This window comes from Plodia interpunctella, chromosome 16, assembly GCF_027563975.2.
Source record: "Plodia interpunctella isolate USDA-ARS_2022_Savannah chromosome 16, ilPloInte3.2, whole genome shotgun sequence".
Classification (NCBI taxonomy): Eukaryota; Metazoa; Arthropoda; class Insecta; order Lepidoptera; family Pyralidae; genus Plodia; species Plodia interpunctella.
In genome coordinates this window covers 7015276-7036817 of record NC_071309.1, presented here as the reverse complement: position 1 = coordinate 7036817, position 21542 = coordinate 7015276, and the positions used below count along the sequence as shown (strand labels likewise).

The 21542-nt window shown below is 35.6% G+C and overlaps 2 protein-coding genes across 2 annotated transcripts; one reads left to right on the top strand and one right to left on the bottom strand.

The window, feature by feature from the left end:
* Positions 1-427: 427 nt before the first annotated feature.
* LOC128676357 (facilitated trehalose transporter Tret1-like) lies at positions 428-14474 on the bottom strand. Its single transcript, XM_053756422.1, has 9 exons — positions 14280-14474; positions 8061-8196; positions 6447-6661; positions 4868-5012; positions 4426-4564; positions 4016-4179; positions 3454-3649; positions 2734-2917; positions 428-2299 (listed from the first exon to the last, which is right to left on the bottom strand). The coding sequence occupies exons 1-9, from the start codon at positions 14310-14312 to the stop codon at positions 2114-2116; spliced, it is 1398 nt and encodes a 465-aa protein (XP_053612397.1). The 5' UTR covers positions 14313-14474; the 3' UTR covers positions 428-2113.
* Positions 14475-15556: 1082 nt separating this feature from the next.
* LOC128676356 (retinoid-inducible serine carboxypeptidase-like) lies at positions 15557-20121 on the top strand. The gene is made up of 9 exons (XM_053756421.1): positions 15557-15715; positions 16469-16692; positions 17160-17259; positions 17661-17791; positions 18019-18334; positions 18567-18767; positions 18927-19004; positions 19364-19518; positions 19790-20121. The coding sequence occupies exons 1-9, from the start codon at positions 15664-15666 to the stop codon at positions 19850-19852; spliced, it is 1320 nt and encodes a 439-aa protein (XP_053612396.1). The 5' UTR covers positions 15557-15663; the 3' UTR covers positions 19853-20121.
* The last annotated feature ends 1421 nt before the right edge of the window (positions 20122-21542 follow it).

The window sequence follows — 21542 nt, the reverse complement described above, 5'->3', positions numbered from 1 at the left end:
AAAACATGTACGTATCTTCGCTAATAGATATCCTCACAAATAAACAGGTACTGAAGTAGTAATTATAAATATATTAGCTGCGCCCTGAGGCTTCGCTCCCGTGCTAATCGGTCCAGTAGATTTGGCGTGACAGAGAACATACACACATACATTCTCACAAACTTTCGCATATAATATAATATTAATACAATTATGTACCTAACTAAAGCATCGTTTTAGCTGGTTAATAGTGACGGACCAGTCAAAGCCGGAAGTTAAGTATTCTGCCATTAAATTCAATGGTGAAAATAAAGCTTTCGATTTCATATGGCGTATATTTGAATGCCTTAATCTGATTATTTGTCAAGGCAACATGAAATCTCAGCCATAACCTTCATTATCTACTAAAAAGAACGGTACAGGGAGGAAAATCAAGAATAGATTCTCAAACGCCAACACATTTTTTTACTTAATAATAACTAATAAAACAAAACCTTTGTACAACAATTTGTTATTTTTAAACTATAATTATTATATTATAACATGGATACAGAACGAGTAATCGTGTGATTGAGATACAAAATGAATAAGAGTTAATTTAACTTTTCTTTACAATTTGAACTTTTCATGCTTTCATCAGTTTTGTAATTGTGATATAAAATGCCTATATTCCACCATTACTTGAGAAATTAATTTAATCTTCATGACATATTTGCAAATACATTTGATTAAGGTAAGCTGTGGAATAAGTAAGTATGTCATATTTTTATTACCTTCAGCTAGGTACAATAGTCTTATTAGCACATAATTAATTAGGCACATAGGTACTTATTTTTTTTATCATTTGCCAAGGTTGATAATTAAGTTACCTATAATGTCACGAAATATTTCAAATTTTTGCAATTATTAACTGTATTTTTTTCTGAGCATCTTACAATACTAATTAAGGGGATATTTATACCCATTAGATAATTCAGTACAGCTTGATCCATTCTATACGATATAATCTATTATGGCAAACATTAATTAGGTATTACATACAAATAAATATGTTGTACACTATTTATTGACAATTGAACAATTCGGCAACTAACGTCCATTTATTATATGTTATGGTTTAAAAATATTTTAACCTAAGTACCTATACAAAAATACATACTATACTAATAAGAGCTGCTCTCATTTCAAAATCGTGTTCCGTTGCGTCGTCGCAGTACGTGCGCCGTTGTTTTCTATAGGTTTTGACAATGACGTGCGTTGCTATATGCGTAGAAACTGAATACAGATTCTACGGTTTTCTGCTTTAGGCCGTCGACGGATGTCAACGTGACGGAACGCGACTGAGCAATGGTGACGAGCTCTGAAAGTTGTCACTAGGTACCTTTTGCCGTGTATCAATACAATATAATACAATACTCTTTATTGCACCAAAAGCGAAATTTACGAAAATAAAGAAATAGCACCATGCAAAATAAAATAAAACGCAACATATAATGTCGACATATGAATCTATTCGACATGATTTTAAAACTACTTATAAAGGTTTTATATCACACATTTGTTGATTACTTGGTAACATTCGAGATCCTTTGATGCTCTTCGGCTTGCTATTTTATTTTTTAAAGTACTTTTATAGCAAAAACATTTTTGGATTCACATCATATCTATAGGAAAGTTGGATTTGTTTCTTTCTATTCTGATTCTACTTACACTACTTTTTTTCAAATCTTTGTGTGTTGCGGATATTGAGTATATTTAAAAATAAAACTGGCATGTTTAAATAACACTAGGTAGGTAGATATATAGCATAATATGAGAATCATTCTTTGCCTAAGTAAACATATATATAGGTAATGCTACCAACTTTCTTGGAACCGTTCCGCGCGGCGACGTGCTTTAAAATTATTTAAAATTATAATTATTATTTTTGTAATTATATTTTGAAAATAAAAACGAAGTCTTTTATACTAATTTATATATATAGATTTGAGTCTTAAGTTTCAAATTAGAAAAATATATTTACATAAGAAGTGAAAAACACTTTCAGACTCGATGTAGATTCATATCAACACTGTGGTTGAAAAAGTTAGGTTATTAAACTAACGTGAATATTTCACGTGGAAAAATATTTTCTCTAACAACAATTGGCCGAAATTGTTTGTAAAGACACCGCCCGCTTCGTCTTCTTCCCTCGGAAATGTTCTTCGATCTCTGCCAGGGACTTGCCCTTGGTCTCAGGAACCATCACCAATACGAAGACGAAAGCCAATGCGCAGAAACATGAGTACATCCAGAATGTTCCAGCGGAAGTCATCAACTCCTGAAAAATGTTTGTTAATTTATTTTTAAATTGAAAGACCTTAAAAGTCAAGTTTAAATTCTGTTATTGTTAGTGTAAAATAATGAGTGTGAAACATAATTAGTTACTCTAATTAAATTTCATACGACTTCACAGATAAATACACTGTACTGCCAATAAAACTTAGATTGAAAATGTTCTGTTCTTTTAAACTAAGCTATGCGAGAAACACTTTAGAATATACAGTAGAGTTGATTGAAGAGGAAAAGTAACTAGTTTACTTTGATCGTGTTCAAACCAATCATTTAGAGCATCTCGAGTTAAACCGGTTCAGACCGACTTAACATTAGCGCGTGCACTTTTTTGTATGGAAATAGGTACATCACAATTTCATTCCCCAAAAAGTAGTCGGTGCAGCAGCTTTTACTCATCAAGAAAAGTATAGAAAAACTTACGTCGAGAGAGTGGTATGTCTTGATAACAGTGAACATAGACATCAGGTTAACGGCGCTAGCCATGGCGGACAGCTGGGAGCGGTACTGGGCCGGGAACAGCTCGCCCAGAAGGAGGAAGGGCAGACCGCCGAAACCCAGCGAGAAACCCATCATGAACACCACCAGACTCGCTATGGGCAAGTACCTAGAAGGTCGAAAAAAAGAAGAAATAAGTATTTATTTGGACAACTTCATCTGCTTGCCTTCTTTCTATTACAATTGGGGTCCACTATCCCAATCTTTCATCTCCAGAGTTGATGGTTCTCGGTTGTCAACACGTCAATACCAGTTCTTTCGAGGTTTTTGTTCAATATATTTTGACATTATAAAAACTTTGTTCAATATAGTTTTTTTCTATGAATAAGTTTCGAGTGAATTGCAGAATAGAATAATAGAATAGAAATCATGTATTCCAAAGAATATGGTGATATAAATAGATAACAACAATCAAAAGTACAACATATTCTGCCACAGTTGGCGTAGAAATGTCAAGTATTAAAATTACATTACATTATACATACATATTTGGTCAACTATTTTATAATCATAAAGGAAAGTCTCGTGTAAATAATTCAATTATGACTTTGGAACAATTCCTTAATTTTATAAAAACATTTATTTAAGAGCCAGTCAAATAATTACTTTTGAATTTAATAAATTTTTGGTTGTAAATAAATTTACCCAATCCAGGACTCTTTCCCGAACTCGAAGAAGAAAGCGGCTCCCATAGCAGCCATGGAGAGACACATGACCGCAGAGGACAGTAGCAGCAGAGGTCGTCGACCCGCGCGGTCCACCAGCATCGTGCTCACTCCGTTGCTGACCAGCTGCACCAAGCCGACTATTATGGTGGCCGTCATGGCGTCCATTCTACTCCCTGAAATATAACGCGACGTAAGATAATTAAGGTGCTTTTGAGATTAAACATCAGGTTGTTGTGATATTGTAAACTGTTTGGTCACATTGTTGGGCAAAGGTCTCCCAAGCTGTTCTTCTTCCAAGTTGTTATATTCAAACGTAACATCCAAGTAAAGAAGTAGTGTCACGATCAGGTTATTAATAAAATATATGAACTCAACAGGTTTATCTATCTGGTCTAGTGTCTGTCACCGTAGTTCCTAGGCTAGATTAATTAATTAATTTCAAAATTATCAAGTTCATTAGCATCTTTATAAATCCCAGGCAAAGATGGGTACATAAAAGTTTGCGCGTTGCCAAATGAAAAATAATTTAAAAAACTAGCCTGCACTCTCGAAGATCTCAACCGTGAAGAATATGACGGCGTCAATTCCGCTGAACTGCTGGAAGAAGAGGAGAGCGAACCCAACGACGAGGGGCTTCATCACGGCCGACGAGAAGAATACCTTGCGAGTGAACAGGCTTGGGGTTTCCACCTCCACACATTTCCTAAAAAAATACTGATAAATAAACTAAAAATTGACACCAAAACTCCTATTTGTAAATACTTGAGTACAATAAAAAAATTACATACATAGATAAAAGAAATATATGTACAACTGTATTTTCCAAATGCTGCACATTTTTTGTTATACTGAATTTGTAGTAATGGCGACCAGTAGGGGCATCAGAAACACGAATAACACCACTAGAAATATCTCGTATTCAATCATGTATAATGTACTCGTAACTCACTCGTCCGGTTCGTCCTTGACAGTGGCGGTGGCTCGGGCGGAGAGGTGTAGCCACTTGACAGAGCCCGACGCGTCGCAGCCGTTCGCGTCCAGCCACACTGGCGACTCCGGTAGGGGCAGCAGAAACATAAACAACACCACTGGAAACATTTAGAAGAAAAATGTACATCGTTGACTGTAGATAACTTCATGGGATAATTCCACCATTGTATATTTCCCTTCTGATGGTTTATGTACTTTTAGCATGTGTACCTACTTTGGACGATAAACTAAATATCAACTAACATAACAATATTTTAAGTATTCTTCGCAAAATATTTTTCAACAAATCAATTCAACATACTCGTTTTTATAGATTAAAACATTTAACGCTAAATATAGATTCATTTGTGTATAAGGAAACTGGTCTGAACGCAAATAATCGTATCATTCAGACAATTTACCACAGAATGCAGCTGAGAAGAACGCGAGATACCGCCATTGGAGCCAGTTGCCAGCGATGTACGAGAACAGGATGCCCAGAGACATGGACAACGTGGGCAGGGAACCCAGTCTCCCGCGGATCTCGGGGTCACAACACTCACTCACCTGCAAAAATGGTATATATAATCTGTAGTGAACGCCAGATCTTTATTTGAATAAAAGCTACGATTCGTCGAGTCTGATCACGTAGGAATCTAGATGGACGTCATCATCAACTTCGGCAGCCCTGTATTTAAGAAATCTTAATCTAATTCATCTATGTTTGCTTTAAAACACGGTAGAAAAGGTCTTACAGTAAGTCAATGATCATTCAAATACAATAGCGTGCTACGTAGCAAAGTAGCAATAAAATTATTTTGCCTACAGTCACAGTCACCGATTCTGCCGGACTTCATTATATTTAATTGATCTGAAAATCATGTAAGTAGGTCTGTAATTAGTCCGTTGGATGACAAATAATTTGATTTGGAGCCAACATACCCAGTGTATGGCAACGGATGTCCATAATCTCTTTGTTTTATCACAATCCTGGGAAATACTATGTTTTGCTAAAACATGATGTAAACAATGAATAAGTTTATTAAAACATATTATTCAACAGTTCTACGACTTTAAAATTACTGTCATTAAATTTGAATGGTTATTATGAATAATGACACAAACAACTCGTGTTTTCTAGATCACATGTGCAATGTAGTTACCTACAGACAAATGACCGATATTTCATTATTTACACTATTCACTTTGATCATATATCTGGTTGCATTGCGTCATTATACTTAGAGATTTAAAGTATTTGGGAGATTCTAAATTGGCTGTTCATAGTGTGATAAGCAAAAAAATACGCTAAAACTATTGATGATCGATACACATGCCTGCACAATAATTCCTGTTAAAAAACAGTCAAGCTTACTAGTAAATAAATAGTTAGGCAGGTAGAGCATTTTTATTTATAGACACAAGTGGCACATTGATCCATGTGCAATCAATTATAGCATAAGGGTCGTTCATTCGTAATTTGACGTGTGTGCACTGTACATATGCTAGGTACATACCTATTAATTATCCTAATTATTATCATGACGTTCAACACATGTTGAACGTCATGATAACGATCACTGGACGATATTGATATTACGTGTAACAGAGCTTTTCAGTATAGACCAGCCGACCATCAGGATGATCATGTTTCATGCCAAATTAATTCTACACAATATATTCTGGAAGGGGTTTTTTTGAAAAGATTTTAATATTATATTTGCTGAAAAGATTTTACATATTAAAATCTTGGGACAGTCAGTGAGACAAGGAGGCACTCCTTGTCCCACTCATATTAAAATCTTTTTTATAAAAAACGTTTATGTGTCTTTTTCGTGGATGCGATAATATTACCATGATGAAATTAGTGGAAGTTCCATGTATTTATTAAGTTTTGAATTATTAGTGAGCTATAAAAGTAAATATTATTATGACACAATGAAAATATATTATCCCATTACTCCCTCAGGCGCGGCTTTCCAAGCAGCAGCTAACACTTACATAAACCTGAGCTGGAGCCAGAACAAGGCCAACGCACAGTCCCATCATGATCCTGCCCAGGAGTACCAGCGGGAACAGCTTGGCGAACCCCAGCACGAGCCAGCCGGCCAGCCAGAGCGGCGCAGACATCTGCAGCGTGCGCCGCCGACCAGCCTTCTGCATCAGCGGCCCTGCCATCAGGCTACCCATGAACGCTCCCAGAGGAGGTATAGCACCTTTCAAAAAATGGAAAAAAATAGTATTTTTTTTATATTTCTGATCTGGGGGCTAAGCATCAACTTGGATATTTCTCATTTAATTAAGTTGTAACAAAAATACATTTTTCAGACAAGCTTTGCTGTTTGTCAGAGGGATCTTGTGGCATTCAACGCATGAAAAAAAAATCGTGCGCGTGAAGTAAATCTGACAGTGAATTCGGGATTCAATTTTCTTCAAACCTAAAAGATATATTTACATAGTATATTCTATTGGAAAAATTATGAACGGGTGTTCACATTGTAGATACTAGTGTTACTAATACACTAGTACCTACACAAATTTTCCAGGTGAGGTATTACGATAATTTATATAATAGCTACTTTTATAAATTTGTTTGCAAATACTAAATAGACAAATTAAGAACTACGGCTTGGCGGCAATGGAAATAGCAATGCTGATTATAATTGTTAAGATAACCTTTATTAACTTGTCAAACAATGTGTTGTAACACATCATCATCCAGCTATTATAATTTAGAACATCGTAACACCCTCACAAACTGTCGCATATGGATAGGATGTTTATAATATAATTTTTCGCAACAATTTTTAATAATTAAATAAAGGAGGTGTTTAATGGATACCTCCTTTATGTTAGTTCGGACTAATAATGAATACATACTATACAAAAAATACGAAGACCCACTTTTACTTCCAATACCTAGCTAAAGATAAAGATCAACCTACGTGCGGCCGGCGCTTTTAGCAAGTTGTATAAAACTATGATAAAACATAAAACCAATGACAAAAGAAGTTGACAAGTCATTTCATTTATTTATTCTATTTAACAATAATAGGTACATTGTGTCGGAAATTAGCACACAATTAAGTCAAATACAAAATAAATAACAATTAAATAATAAATTACAATTTAACATTTAGTGATACCATGTTCATATTCACTTACATAACACAATTTAAATTAAAAAATTATCATTTATTTATAAGTTATATTTAACCTTTAAGTCTAAATGTGTGTCATCAAGTTAATTCATCTACCGCGAAAAAACACTTGTCCAATAAATAAACCCTCAGTATTATGTTAAAATTGCGTGGTACGAGTAGAGTGTCAACTCTATAGGCAATGAATTATTCATCATGTATAGCAAACCCATTTATTAAATAAACTGATGTTGCCTTTCGAGGCCACAGCGGCTGTTGTATTCGGGCATCGCTGGTTTGCTCAATCATATCATGGTTGACTACAATAGCCAAGCTTGTTCCTCAAAACACTGATGATCTCCGAAATTTTGGTATAGAATAGCTGCTGTGGGAGATTCTGTCTCAATTTCGAGGCCCTTGTTGAAAAAGTTTTGTGTTTTATAATATTTTGTTTTATTATATGCGCAAATATTACCGATCCATGATTTCTGTTGTCCGTTCTGTATTAACGTTGGCTCTAATGCCTCTAAAGACGGCAGAGCGGAAGACGAGTACCCTCGCACCAGGCCGATGATCAGGAACGACAGTGACGCAGCCAGGGTCAGCCATAACTGTAACCAAAATAACAGCTAAGGATACACAGACAGGTGCTTTTTTTAAATCAGCTTTTCCACAGTTGGTTTGGACGAAATAGAGTAGGATTTTTTCCGATACGTCGTCGTCAATATAAACAAAATTAAAATAATTTATAATAAAAAAAAAAAAATATGGTGGGATGGTGCTTCTTTTGATGTATTATTATTTACTTTTGGGGACGCCATCCAATGCGAGCGACAGGCGATCAGTCTGAAAATTTCGCCCAGTTTCCCGAAACGTGAGTTTAGCTGGTAAGCAGTAGTAAATAGCATAATTCCTTTTAAGTAGGACGTACTTGAGCCTGAAGGGTCCATGAATAAATTGTTTACAAAACTTACATTAAACTTTTTATTTTCAATTTTCTATATACTTTGTGCATAATACATTTAACAAACCTTTGAAAGGCATTTCAATAAATATAGTAAGTGCTTTCACTTACTATATTTATTGAAATGCCTTTCATGTTCGTTTTTTTAAAACTTCGATATACTGTACACATAACTTTGGCATAGCAATGAAAAATGTACATCCTCGTGTGTAGATAAAGTGGTTTGTCATGCCTTTTCCTCTTCGTAGAAAAGTCGATATAATAACATCATCAAGAACATCTCTATGTCGAAAACAAAAAAATATTCTTATACTGGTTACCTTCACACGAAGCGATTCAAATTGTCGTCAAAATTCAATTAGAAAAATTTGAGGTTTATCAATATCATAGATTTAGTATACTTACTAAATCTATGATATTGATAATTGATTAGTAGGTACTCTACACGAAGTACCTACTGGTACTTCGTGTAGAGTACCTACTAATTCCATGATCAATACCTATTTCTATCTTCTCTCTCTTTTGTATGTATGGAGTAGTACTTTTCTATGGAAGGAACCACATGCCACTTGTAACACCATTCAGCATAGAAACAAAGTTTTCATTTTAGTTCAGTTCTTATCACAACAAGTTTTTACAATTAAAATGTATGTGTTTTTACCGTAGAATGATGATTCTCATTTCTATTTGCAAGGCGGCGAGGCGATTCAAAAAAACGTTTTTGACATTCAAAAAATTAAAAGAATTACTACTTAATTATTTGCCTAACTGTGTGGTCAATGCTGAATTATTTCCTTTTTTTCTTATCGTGTGTGTTATTGCTAACACTAGCATTACTATTGTACTAGCAAATTAATGACACAAAAACACAATTGGTTTTTGCAACATTTTTTTGTAACTAGACAGTTCCTTACTATTACAACGCGGAAATACTTGATATAGGACCAAGAAGACGACTAAATAGTCAAGGCAAACCTGTTTTACAGTCGAGGAGGTAGGTACTATTAGCTAGCAAGCTATACACTAACTTGTGCCAATGGCTTCTACCGCACAATTTCTATGAGTGATTCTGATAGATATGCTTACGGGGTAGACGAGTGAAACACAGAGCTGCTAGTAGAGTAGCACACTGATATATTTCCAATAACCATAAAGAGTGGTGGACGCAGCCACGCATACATACTTATCAGATTCGCAATCCTCTCTCACGTCATGGCTAGGTATATTGCTTCATTTGAAAGTAAACAAGATTGTACAAACATAATCCTAAAGCGAAAGTTTGAATGTCTGTGACATGACATGAGTCACGCAAAATCCAATGGACCGAGTTCGAAGAATTTAGTACCTACGTAACTATAACCTGGAATATATTAATATAATTATATTGAAGCTGTGGTGGTGCTTATAATGGTTATAACGCCCGCCTGTGAACCGAAATGTCCCAGGATCGAATCCTACTCGAGCCACATAAGTTTATATACCAATCTGACTCATGTATAGTATTTTTCATCAATCACCACATGCTACCGGTGAAGGAAAACATCGTGAAGTACCTTGCACTCTAGTTGTTTATCAACCTGTGTGTGTAATGGAGAAGGTAATTGCCAATTAATGTTGCCAAGAAAAACGTTGTGTCTGTTTCATTCCACGTAATGACCACGACCCTCAGCCTTGAGGAATTCGACTGAGAAAAAGAATTTAACTGGGAATAGCACATAGGGTACCTTTTTCTCCACAGTCCTTAAGACAATCGTTCCATATCTTTAAGGTGAGAAAGGTGTCACGGTGGGCCTCGTGTCTCGACTCTTGATTGACTAATACTACTCTCGTGACTTCTTTTGTCGCCGTCAACGGAAGGGAGCTATTGCAACCTATGAATCTAAGTGCCTGTGGTGTGATTTGTTACTCTAGGCTACAAGGTAGAGCATTCGTTTATGTGATTAAGGAAACGTCCTTTGGAAACATATAAATTGTTAAAATCGTACTTGTGTGTTAATTATATTATTAGCTATATTATAGCATGGTTCGTCCCGGGGCTTCGCTCCTAGATAAGAATAGAATATACCTAGTTTAAGTTTCGGAGTTACATAGACTACTGGTAAAAAGATTTTCGAAATCGTATTCCTAAAATATTACCTATAAGATTTATTTTCAATCTCGAAACTCCATGGAGCACCGGCTGAATACTGATTATACATACCAATTTACTAGCGGCCAGTCCCGGCTTCGCTCGGGTGGTATAAACAATAGATAACATAACCTTTTCCTACACCGACAGACGTACTGAATATACAAATAAAATTTCATCAAAATCGGTCATACCGTTTCGGAGTACCTAGTATGGTAACTAACACTGTGAACACGAGATTTTTTATTTTTTTAAAGATATATTGTATAAAAAGCTAGATTCTGGTACAGAAAATACAGCTGTTGCCATTCCTATTTGTATGTTATTTTTGCTTATGTGACCATGAATTATATAAGCTACTAATCGCGTACATGTTATGTGACATCAATTATTGTCAGTAAAATTGGATAATTTAATAATCTCATCTTCGACATAGTCCAATTATATTGTCATTCATTGGATTCATGATATTCAGGGACAATGGGCACGGCTTTTTATAACGAAGCTTATGGACATTCAATATTTATGTTTGCCCCAGACCAACATGGAAAATCTTCTACACTTCATATATTTGTCTAATTCATGGAAATTTGTATAAAACAAACTGCTTTTATTTAACTTGCAATGTATTTATGTGTACATGAAAGTAATTGTTTGCCACTCAATGTTGGAGCAGGTATCACCGATCACCAACCGATTGAGATGAAATTTCTATAATCTAAGATATTATACGTTAAGTTTGAATGATAATGCATTGATTTGATATCCATAACTCAATAGTACACAGAGGATCGGCTCCCAACGAGGGAACTCCTCAACGGCTACTGTTTTTTTTTTCACCCGAATTCAATAAGATCTCTGTGATGACAATAAAGGCTTATTTCAAAAATATCATTTTTGTAAAAAAAATATATAGTCTATTAGATCGCCTCTGATTCGGCTACCAGGATCTGATGCGTGCTGCCTCGACAGGTCTGACCGGATTCCAAATAACAGTTTGCGTTTCTTCTTCGGCATTCGAAATTACCTACATGCTATAATATTGTAGCGGGAGCTAGGTGATTATGCTCGACCGCCACAAAGGGAAGATCTTCCCGATCACCATCCTTGATGCCGGACAGTACGAAGTTTCCTTCTATTTGCGCAAACCATATGGCCGGTTCCTCTGCCCAGAATGGTGGTAATCGTACCCCCACTCGGTGAATATCGGATGGTGTAAACGCACCTTTTTCTTTTATTGCACTATCTTGTTGATCGGTTGTCTTGGAGTTTGCCATTTTTATTTAAATAATATTTCACTGCCTTACTTGGTTATATCCAGTGGTTGTAGCCGAATCGTGTTCATGAGGGGTCACCAGTGTAGCGGGAGCTAGGTGATTATGCTCGACCGCCACAAAGGGAAGATCTTCCCGCCAGGCTAGGTGTTGCGCCTGGGGAACCGCACGGCTCCGACGGTGTCATGTCGGAGGTTGTATTTATGCTTCCAATCGAAAACGCACTGTCTGCGCGGTCTAGGCTTGTTAGCTGTCCATAGTGAGTCGACCGTTGTGCCATCTGTCCGTAGTGTCCTGGATCACTTGTGTGGCTTGTTATTAGTTGCGTTTTGGTCGGCTTTTTACATCTGCGCCGTTGTGCATGTGGCGTGGTAGATGTCGCCACAATATAAGCTTTATTGTATTGTAACTAGAGAAAGCAAAATTACAAACCAACAACAACTTTTTCAGTCCATAAATACTGGGATTAATATTTGCCAGAAGTGGTATTTTCGGCATTGAAAGGCTTCAAATAATTTTTAAGACATTTTTTTTCATTTCATCTTTCTTTTCGTATTGCAATGAAGTTTAGATGAATTGAATTGAATAAAATTTTTATATGAACAATAATAATATAATGCCTTCGAGTAGTCATTAAAATATAAAATTGTCGTCTACCCTATTCCGGCCAGTGGATATAGCTAGCTTTTGCCCACAGCTTCGCCCGCATAAATATCTCACGGGAACTGTTATTTTTATGTCCTTCACATGTATGCAAATTTTCACAAAGACTGGTCGAGTAGATAGAGCTTGAAGAGGTAACAAACAAACTAATTTTCGCATTTATAATATTAGTTAGGGTATTAGATACCGGTGTTGATCACACACTTTCTTTTATCATAACCTGTGATCATAGCTCTGTGACGGAATAACGGAAGGTATTGTTAAGATGTCTTAAAACAATCGTCAACACATAACAGCTTCTTTAAACAATATCCTCCTATATCTTTATGTAAAGATGAATGACATTCACGCTTACTTATCTCTATTAATATTGTGTCGAGAATGTATTATAATTACTTGCAATATCAATCGCTCTTGTTGACTATCTTTCGACTTATCTGTTAACATTTCCAATCTATATTTTTATGTGTTATTTGCTTTTTCAACAAATACTCAGCGATATATGGAAGAGGATTTATTGTTCTTGAAACTCTACAATTGCCGTTATGATGACAGTCGACTATATCGGATGCAATCATGGATTTAATAAGTACTTCATACACAGAGTACCTACTAATTCCATGGATGCAATACCGACTTCCAAAACCCAGTCTTGACTTTACTATTTTTTTTTATAGAAGGACGATTTTATAGCTATTCTAGATCATTGTTTTATATTTCCTCAATGAGCACGTGCAGGCTTTCCTTGTGAGGAACTCATAGAAGAGTAAATTTATTTTATTTATATTATTTTATTTTACCTAATAGTGGAACATGGAATGCAGTCTTTTGGAATTATGTCCAATAGTCAAAGTAAGTAATACCAGACTGTCCTTACTAAAGTGACGGATGTAGTGTGTATATGTAGGAGAAAACTACCAGAGTGAAGTGGGACTGGGCGGAGCAGAGAAGTGGCCGAAATTGGCTACCTTATCCTTCTGGATACCGGATGGCCGCTTACAAAGAGGTTGACCGAGAAGGAGATGGCGAGACGATATCGACAAATTTCTACTAAAATGGCCATAGTTTACAATAGAATGAAACGAGTGGAAGAAAAAGTGGTGGACTTAGCAGTGAGACGCAACATCCACAGACTAGACAAAAAAAAGTAGGTAAGTACCTAATAGTAAATGTTGTATTTTGGATTCGATAATGCCTAATAATCACAACTTTACCGATATAAACAATCGTAATTAGTAGTTTGGTATTGGACAAATTGTCTTGACAAAAGATCTTTCTTTCCAATTGAAACCCTTCTAAGAACGATGGTTATTTGTTAATTGTTCATATTATATTACAAGTAATTACCTAAATATTATATTTGACAACAAACATAGTTACATTACAAGTGGTATTTAAATAAATAGTTTAAAATTGTCTCGGGTCCCATAATGAGATATATTATTACTTTTGCATAGGTAACTCATAAAAGTTTAAATAAAAACCTCGAAGATTTCACATTAAACATTTTACATTTTCACATTTTAAATTAAATCATTTGCATCCCTATTTATAAGTATACCTTTTGTAGATTAATCAGTTTGATTTTTTTTAATCTACTTTATAGCTGAATTATTCAATTGAAATTGCTTAAATTTTGTGCTGTAAAAATCGATAAAAAATTACCTGCTTCAGAAATGCCGGTGAGAATTTAATCATCACTAGGGATTCACTGATCAATAACAGCGAACTGCTCAAGATAGGAGATCACGGAACTGTGTCCGCGATACTCTCGCGTTATCTCGAGAGAGCTGTTCGCTTCACGACCAGCTGTGGCCTGCGCCTGCGATTGCACTAACCTAACACCTGTGCTCAATCATCTGCCGGCTACCACGCACGCTTGATCTTACCGCCGCCGCAGGAGACACGGTCATGTGAGAAGCCCCACTTAACTTAAAAATGAACTATCAGATTATTATAACCTATATAATACCTATGTTAATGTGCTATAATAATATTGTCGTAACAGCTGACTAGCACGCGCTTGAGCCTAATAAATTAAACAAATAAATGCTCGGATCGGAACCAGTGCTCAATAATTTCGTTTGCTCAACAATTCTAATTGTGTACACACAATGTTATGCCTATGGCACTGCTAGTGATTATAGGGTGTAGGTTATATATAGATAGAGGTATTTAATAATTCAGACCAATATTGGTTGCTGTCGATTTTGCTAGTTTCCTTACTATAGCCCACGTTGGGTCGGTACTTTATTACTTTTTCTAAATTTCCTTTCACGCTCAACTTGTATTCAAAATATAATTTCAAACATAGGTACCTACTAATTTATACTCACGATATTCGATTTTAAAGATTTTGAGCGTGTTTGGTATAAAATAAAATCTGACAGGGAAAAAATTGGAAAAGACTCCTTTACTCACCCTATTGTGGATTATTATATTTCGAGTTAGCTATTAGGCCATACCTACTTACTCTTCTTCTTACAAACATTTGTATTAGGTATGTTGACTTATCATATTTTAATAAGCCTTGTATAGACTTGTATAGCCGCCCCTGTATGATGCCCATGCAAGGCCCATGCGCGATCAATATACTGGCGCCATCTTTTGTCAAAATAGGATCATCGCCTAAAAATAGTCGAGAGCAGCTTTACGGCGCCCCCTAACAGCCAACGCTTAGTTGTACCCGCACCTGCACTATAAAGTTAAGTCGCCCCTGAGTATATATACTTATTTCAACTAAGCATACTTACTCTAAATGTGATGTACATAATAATCAGCATCAATAATAGAATCGATTTCTACAAATCTAAATGAAATAGGAATGCAATCACAGAATACAGAAGTTTATCAGAAATTGATAAATTATTAATATGTTAATGGAGATAGATTTGATAGCTGCTCATTTTTATCGGATTTACCTCGATAAAGACCTGATAAAGCTATTAGTTGTATGTGTATAACATTATTTAGTACACAATCGGGTTGTATAAAATTAAATTAATTAAATTGGTGTGTATAAAAAGGATTTATTTTTGTGTGTCACAAGATGTTGCTTCTGTTATTAGTATTAACAATTTTGTCTCAACACAATGTTTTAGGTAAGTTAAATAAACGTGTGCATCTAATCATAAGTACCTACTTTTATGGCAACATCCGGAGTCATGGAAGACAAATGGGGAGGCCTTTGCCCAGCAGTGGGACACTTAAAGAGTATTTTAAAAGAATCTCTATATACACTACTTATAATGAACAATTTAGAAAATAGATGAAGAACCTCAAACTCATCTGACCAGATTTTGACAGGAATGATTAATTGTGTTTGATTATTTCATTTAGAACATTATTTAGTGGACACGACCTAAGTAATAGGTAAACAGGCACGTGAAATGTCGACGCATATATTTTTTCACAAATATTTGTAAATAAGTTGTTTGGTCAATATTAAGTTTGAACATTTTTTATTAACAACAATAACATGTTACAAAATGTACTTAATATAAATAAACACGCCGCCCCGCTTCGGACGGTCTGTCCCATACTATCCACGATAACTTACTTAGATACCTAAGTATAGTGTAATTTTATATTATTATTATTATCATTATCTGGGTACTGATTTCATGAAAGAGGACTGAAAATTGTAACAGGAAAGCCCGAGTGTGTGCTAGGTAGAGACCTATTTGATTTAACCATCAGCATTACACAAAACCACCAATAAACCTTTTTTATGGTGACAAAAAACTGGAGGTTTATAATTAGGAATACTGACTGGATTTTTCGCTACTTGAAACACAAAACGGATTTGGGCAAAGTTGGCGTCATTTTTAGTTAAATTTATCAATTACATACAGGGCAATTCGGGGAATACGCCCAAGAGTACGGCTACGTGACCGTAAGGCCGGGCGCACACATGTTCTACTGGTTGTTCTACACGACCGCCGACGTCCCTAACTACACTGATAGGCCCCTGATAGTGTGGCTGCAAGGCGGGCCCGGCGGATCCTCCACTGGTACTGGCAACTTCGAGATCCTCGGTCCACTCGACCTCTCGCTCCAGGAGAGGAACTTCACATGGGTCGGTATATATACTTACCCAGGCATTTTTTTATACTACAGAGCAACTACTTAGCAGCTAGTCACGGGAAACTTCCCGTGGTAAAATTAGATATTTACTTTGTTCTACATATTAGATAACGTGAAGATTGTGTGTTTTATCTATATGTGTTTTGTACTAGTAAATTTTCCTTAAAATGTAACATGCATCCAAAAAACCTTTCTTACAAAGATTGGATTATCTACAGCTCTGGACCGTTGCTTTATTTGTTCAGAAAATTGTACAAATAGGTACATCGTAAATCAAATCATAATAATAATAATAATCGTATCGTTTTGCTCACAAAACCACATGAAAATGTCGTTTAGTAGGTAGTGTTTGAATTTATCCGAAACAGACCAGGGACAGGACTTTATAATATGTATAATAATAATCGTAGCATCATTCCATATATTTCCGTGATACGCACATATCGACTTTATTTTCAGATAAAAAACTTCAACGTTCTTTTTGTGGATAATCCAGTTGGTACAGGCTTCAGCTATGTTGAGAACTTGCAGCTCCTGACTACAACGAACGACCAAATAGGTAAACTACGCTTGCTTAATTTTGTTTCCTCTACACAAAGCCTAATTAGGTACTTGTACTTACAAATTATTAAAAGAAAACATCTCTTTTTTGGCAATAACTGAACTAATTTGCGTCATTAGTGCAGATAAAGGTCATAGTAGTAATATGTAGATGTGTGCTGTGACCTAGACGATGCTGGCCTATAAAATTGAAATATAAATAAATACTTTTAAATATGTTAACATAAACAATTAAAATATTACAGTATAGAAATTAGATGATATTTCAACTTGCCATTGTGTGGTAAATGAACTTGCCAATGCCATTGTTGATCAATAAAATCTAAACAACTAAATTGGGTACGATGCGTGCACCAGAATCACACTGGAATCCCGTTGTGACTTTTTCATTGATTTCAGCTTTGGATTTCGTAGAACTGATGAGAGGCTTTTATGCCGACAATCCTATGTTCGAGGGAATTAACTTGTATATCTACGGCCAGTCGTATGGCGGGAAAATGGCAGTCGACATGGCACTCCGAATGCGTGAGGTCAAACTTTTATTTTATAACAAAAAACCTTTATTTACTAAGAAGTTCATAAAGAAGTACTACTAAAATCGTTGACATATTTACTCATCTGTTTTACTATAGCTCCGGATATTTATTTTTATTTTTTATTGATCTTATGTCTTACATAGATCAACTAAAAGAAAAAAATACGCGATTAGCTTGTTCAAAAACATTAAAATATCACAAAAGTTTACTTTATAATACAGGCAGAAGAAGCTGGAACCATCCAATCGAATCTTCGCGGCATCGCGATGGGTAACGCCTGGATATCTCCAGTAGACGCAACCTTGACGTGGGGCCCCTTACTCTTAGCAGCTGGGCTTGTAGACCAGGAGGGATATGAAGCTATTCAGGCCTCCGCTCGGGAAGCTGAACGACTTTTCAATGAGGGTCAGTACGTGGCGTCCACCAATCAATGGGCTGCGACGCAAGGCGTAGTCTTCCAACGCACTACTAACGTGGACTTCTACAACATACTGACGAAAATGCCCACAAATCAGCCGGAATCGCGAAGTGCTTTGGGTGAGTGAAATACTAATCCTAATAAAAACATATAAATGCGAAAGTCAATTTGTATTTTCCCTCTTCTTCTCGCTTTATTTACAAAATTTTGCATGCTTACCTATGTAGTTATGAGCACGGAGCAGGACATAGTACCGATTCCGTTGGAAATTCACACAGGCGAAACCAAATTCAAAATTGATTTCTAGATAATTAGGATTTATTTCAAAAAACATCCGCTTACCAATTTCAGAATTGTCACGTGACATGCTAATACACAACAGGCCGTACGGATCTCCTATGAACGACCCGGTTGTGTACACTCTCAACTACATGATGAACAACTTGGTAAAGCCAGCCCTAGGAATCCCAGACCACGTGGTATGGGGCAGTCAGTCTAACGCAGTATTCAATTACCAAAACGGTGACTTCATGAAACCTGTCACTGAAGGCAGTGAGTATTAGTATCCATGTTTTAATTTTAATCATGTTTTAATAAGATATTATAGTAAAATATTAATTCAATATAATTTTTAGCGTGGTGCACCATACATCACCACCCCGCAACTATAACTTCTTTATAAGATGACACTAATAAGACTTATTCTTTCAGTTGAAAAGCTATTAAACGAAACCGATATAATAATCACCAAGTACAATGGAAACCTAGACCTGATATGCGACACTCCGGGTAATACATTTTATTATTACGTTCTGGTTTATGCAATATGAACTAAGACATTGCTACGTTGCAATCCGTCATAATTCGTTACGACGACGCAGCGCGTTGCCACTTCGTTGTTTCGTACCATATGTTAGGACATTGACGTACGTCGACATACTTACTCCATACAAATTATACATTGTTCTGCGTTTGCGATTGCGATCCGTCGACGGACGTCAACGCAAAGGCATCGAAACATAGCAATGGAGTCTGGCACAAAGGTCTGTTCAACACCATGGATGTAGTTTATTTTCCAGTAAACAGACACCTAAGTGCTTTTTTTATTGCGATAGAGCCAGCACTCCAAAAATAAAATCTGTCCACAGGTCAAATTCTCTGGGTGGACAGACTCAAATGGCCTGGAGCGGAAGCATACAAGAACGCTACCCGTCAGCCCATTTGGGAAAACGATAAGCTGGAGGGTTATTATAAAGCGTACGGAAACTTTAGATTCTTCTGGATCAACGTAGCAGGCCATAGTGTACGTATATGTACCTAATGTAATGAAGTTACTGTCTGTCCCACTGGTCTCATTAACCCAATCCCATAAAAAACAGGACAATTTTGTCCCATGGGACAACAGATATATACCTATTTTTATCCACATTACTTAGTTAATATATACGTATGACAGTCTATAGATAGTCTTCCTCATGAAAGTAATGGTATACACAAATATTTTTCTGAGTACATTTGAAGGAAAATTAAATCACAAAGCGTATAAACAACATACACACAATTTTTATTCACAGGTTCCGAGGGATAATCCGGCTGGAAGTAATGCCTTTTTGAGAGATATGACATCTTTTGGATAAACGAAGCGTCATGCGTTGATGTCTTTTGCATGTTAGTGACAATGATATAATTGTCACATGGTGGCATTGTTAGTGGAAGACTGTTACTTGTTATGACGTGTCACAGTCTCTATACTCTAATGTAATCGGCATCAAGTACAAATTACAAATAAAATAAACATCTATCAATGTGTTAATTTCAAATTTTCGTGATCTTTCACTTGCGCTGACTAAGCCGTAAATATATCATAATTGTAAAAAATAAATAAATTTTGATATTTAATAAATTACCTTTGTTCAGAGTTATTCTTGGTTAACGGATTTACATTACAATGTACAGCCAAAATAAGTCCAAAATAGGTATAATAGGTTGGTAAAATAGGTATCAGTAAATCAAAATGCATAAAACTGACGTAAATGTTTATTTTTTATTCATGATCTGATCATATAATACACATGATAGTATGGAAGAAGTATAGGGTTGCCTATTGAAATCAGACGATATTTCCACTTCTTTCTTATAAACTCTCAGTACAAATTAAAAAATTGAGTAACAAAAGAAGAAATTCTAAGTTGGATTAATTTTTATTCAACTAACGGTTCACCTAAAAACAAAAAATACAGTCATATTTCTCAAAGGAAATGTATACGTACAGGTCGTATCAGTACATGAATACCTATTAAAGCACATCTGACAATTTTGGGAATGTGATCATTCAAATCAACCCCAATTGCACTATTCGATTTTTGATTCATTTCATTCATGCTAACTTCAAATCGTTTATATTCTATTTCCCATTTTTTCCTAATTGATTAAAAAAACGTAACCCATAAAAATCCATTCAACCTATGAGTTTGGCCCGACTTTTGGGAAGAAATTCGGAAAATATTGTCTATATGTCATAAGGCGCCGCTAATATTACAACAATAATTGTGCAATTCTTCACTAGGCCAACCAGCTGCCCATTGCACTGTCGACATAGCCAAAATTGGAGGTTCAGTGTTGAGAAGAATTGCACAATAATTTATTATTACTGTTCAAATACAAGGTCCGTCACAATAGGCCAACCCGTACAACATAAAATTATTTATTATGCATAAGTCAATAAGCTGTAATAAATAGTTTTAGCAAGACCGCCAATCAGTTGAATACATTTTCTACCAGCACGTACTAATTAGTAGGTACAGTCAGCGTCGCTACATTTTGACAATATGATTATATATCAAATAGTTGTTTTTCAAATCATTTTGACTTTATCATTGACACTGACTGCATACGTAATTGAAACGTACTTACTTTTTGTATGATACCAGATGATTTCAGATCATATTAACAGCTGCAGTAACAATGTATGTATTATGTATGTACGAAAAGAAGAGCCTTTCTATGTCTCACAATTCATTATCTAGTTTAGGTTAAATAAAGAATATTACATCCTCAGTCATTTCTGACAAGTTTCCTTCATCGGAGGGGGGAGGTCTGATTGATTGGACAAAAACATTCTTTATTTTGAAAGTAATATTGTACTCAGGCAGAATCACAGCGCGGCTCAATACACCCGAAAATAGGCAATATTGCTAATGTATAGCTCATCTGAAGAAAAATTTCTAAATATTTTTTAAGTAACAGTCAAGTTTTTTACATAACTATTGCGCGTTGTCTATGTAACTGAGCTATGTTATGCAACTTTTTAACTTTCTCGGCTGAAAC

What these genes read in the sequence shown, in the direction of transcription:
- LOC128676356 (XM_053756421.1), top strand. Translation starts at nt 15,664, where the DNA reads ATGTTGCTTCTGTTATTAGTATTAACAATTTTGTCTCAACACAATGTT. An exon ending in AGGAGAGGAACTTCACATGG is followed by an intron (nt 16,693 to 17,159) that starts GTCGGTATATAT and finishes CTTTATTTTCAG; the next exon opens with ATAAAAAACTTCAACGTTCT. An exon ending in TACAACGAACGACCAAATAG is followed by an intron (nt 17,260 to 17,660) that starts GTAAACTACGCT and finishes CATTGATTTCAG; the next exon opens with CTTTGGATTTCGTAGAACTG.
- LOC128676357 (XM_053756422.1), bottom strand. Translation starts at nt 14,312, where the DNA reads ATGATTAAATTCTCACCGGCATTTCTGAAGCAG. An exon ending in ACAACAGAAATCATGGATCG is followed by an intron (nt 6,662 to 8,060) that starts GTAATATTTGCG and finishes ATTTTTTGAAAG; the next exon opens with GTGCTATACCTCCTCTGGGA. An exon ending in GGGAAAGAGTCCTGGATTGG is followed by an intron (nt 2,918 to 3,453) that starts GTAAATTTATTT and finishes TCGACCTTCTAG; the next exon opens with GTACTTGCCCATAGCGAGTC.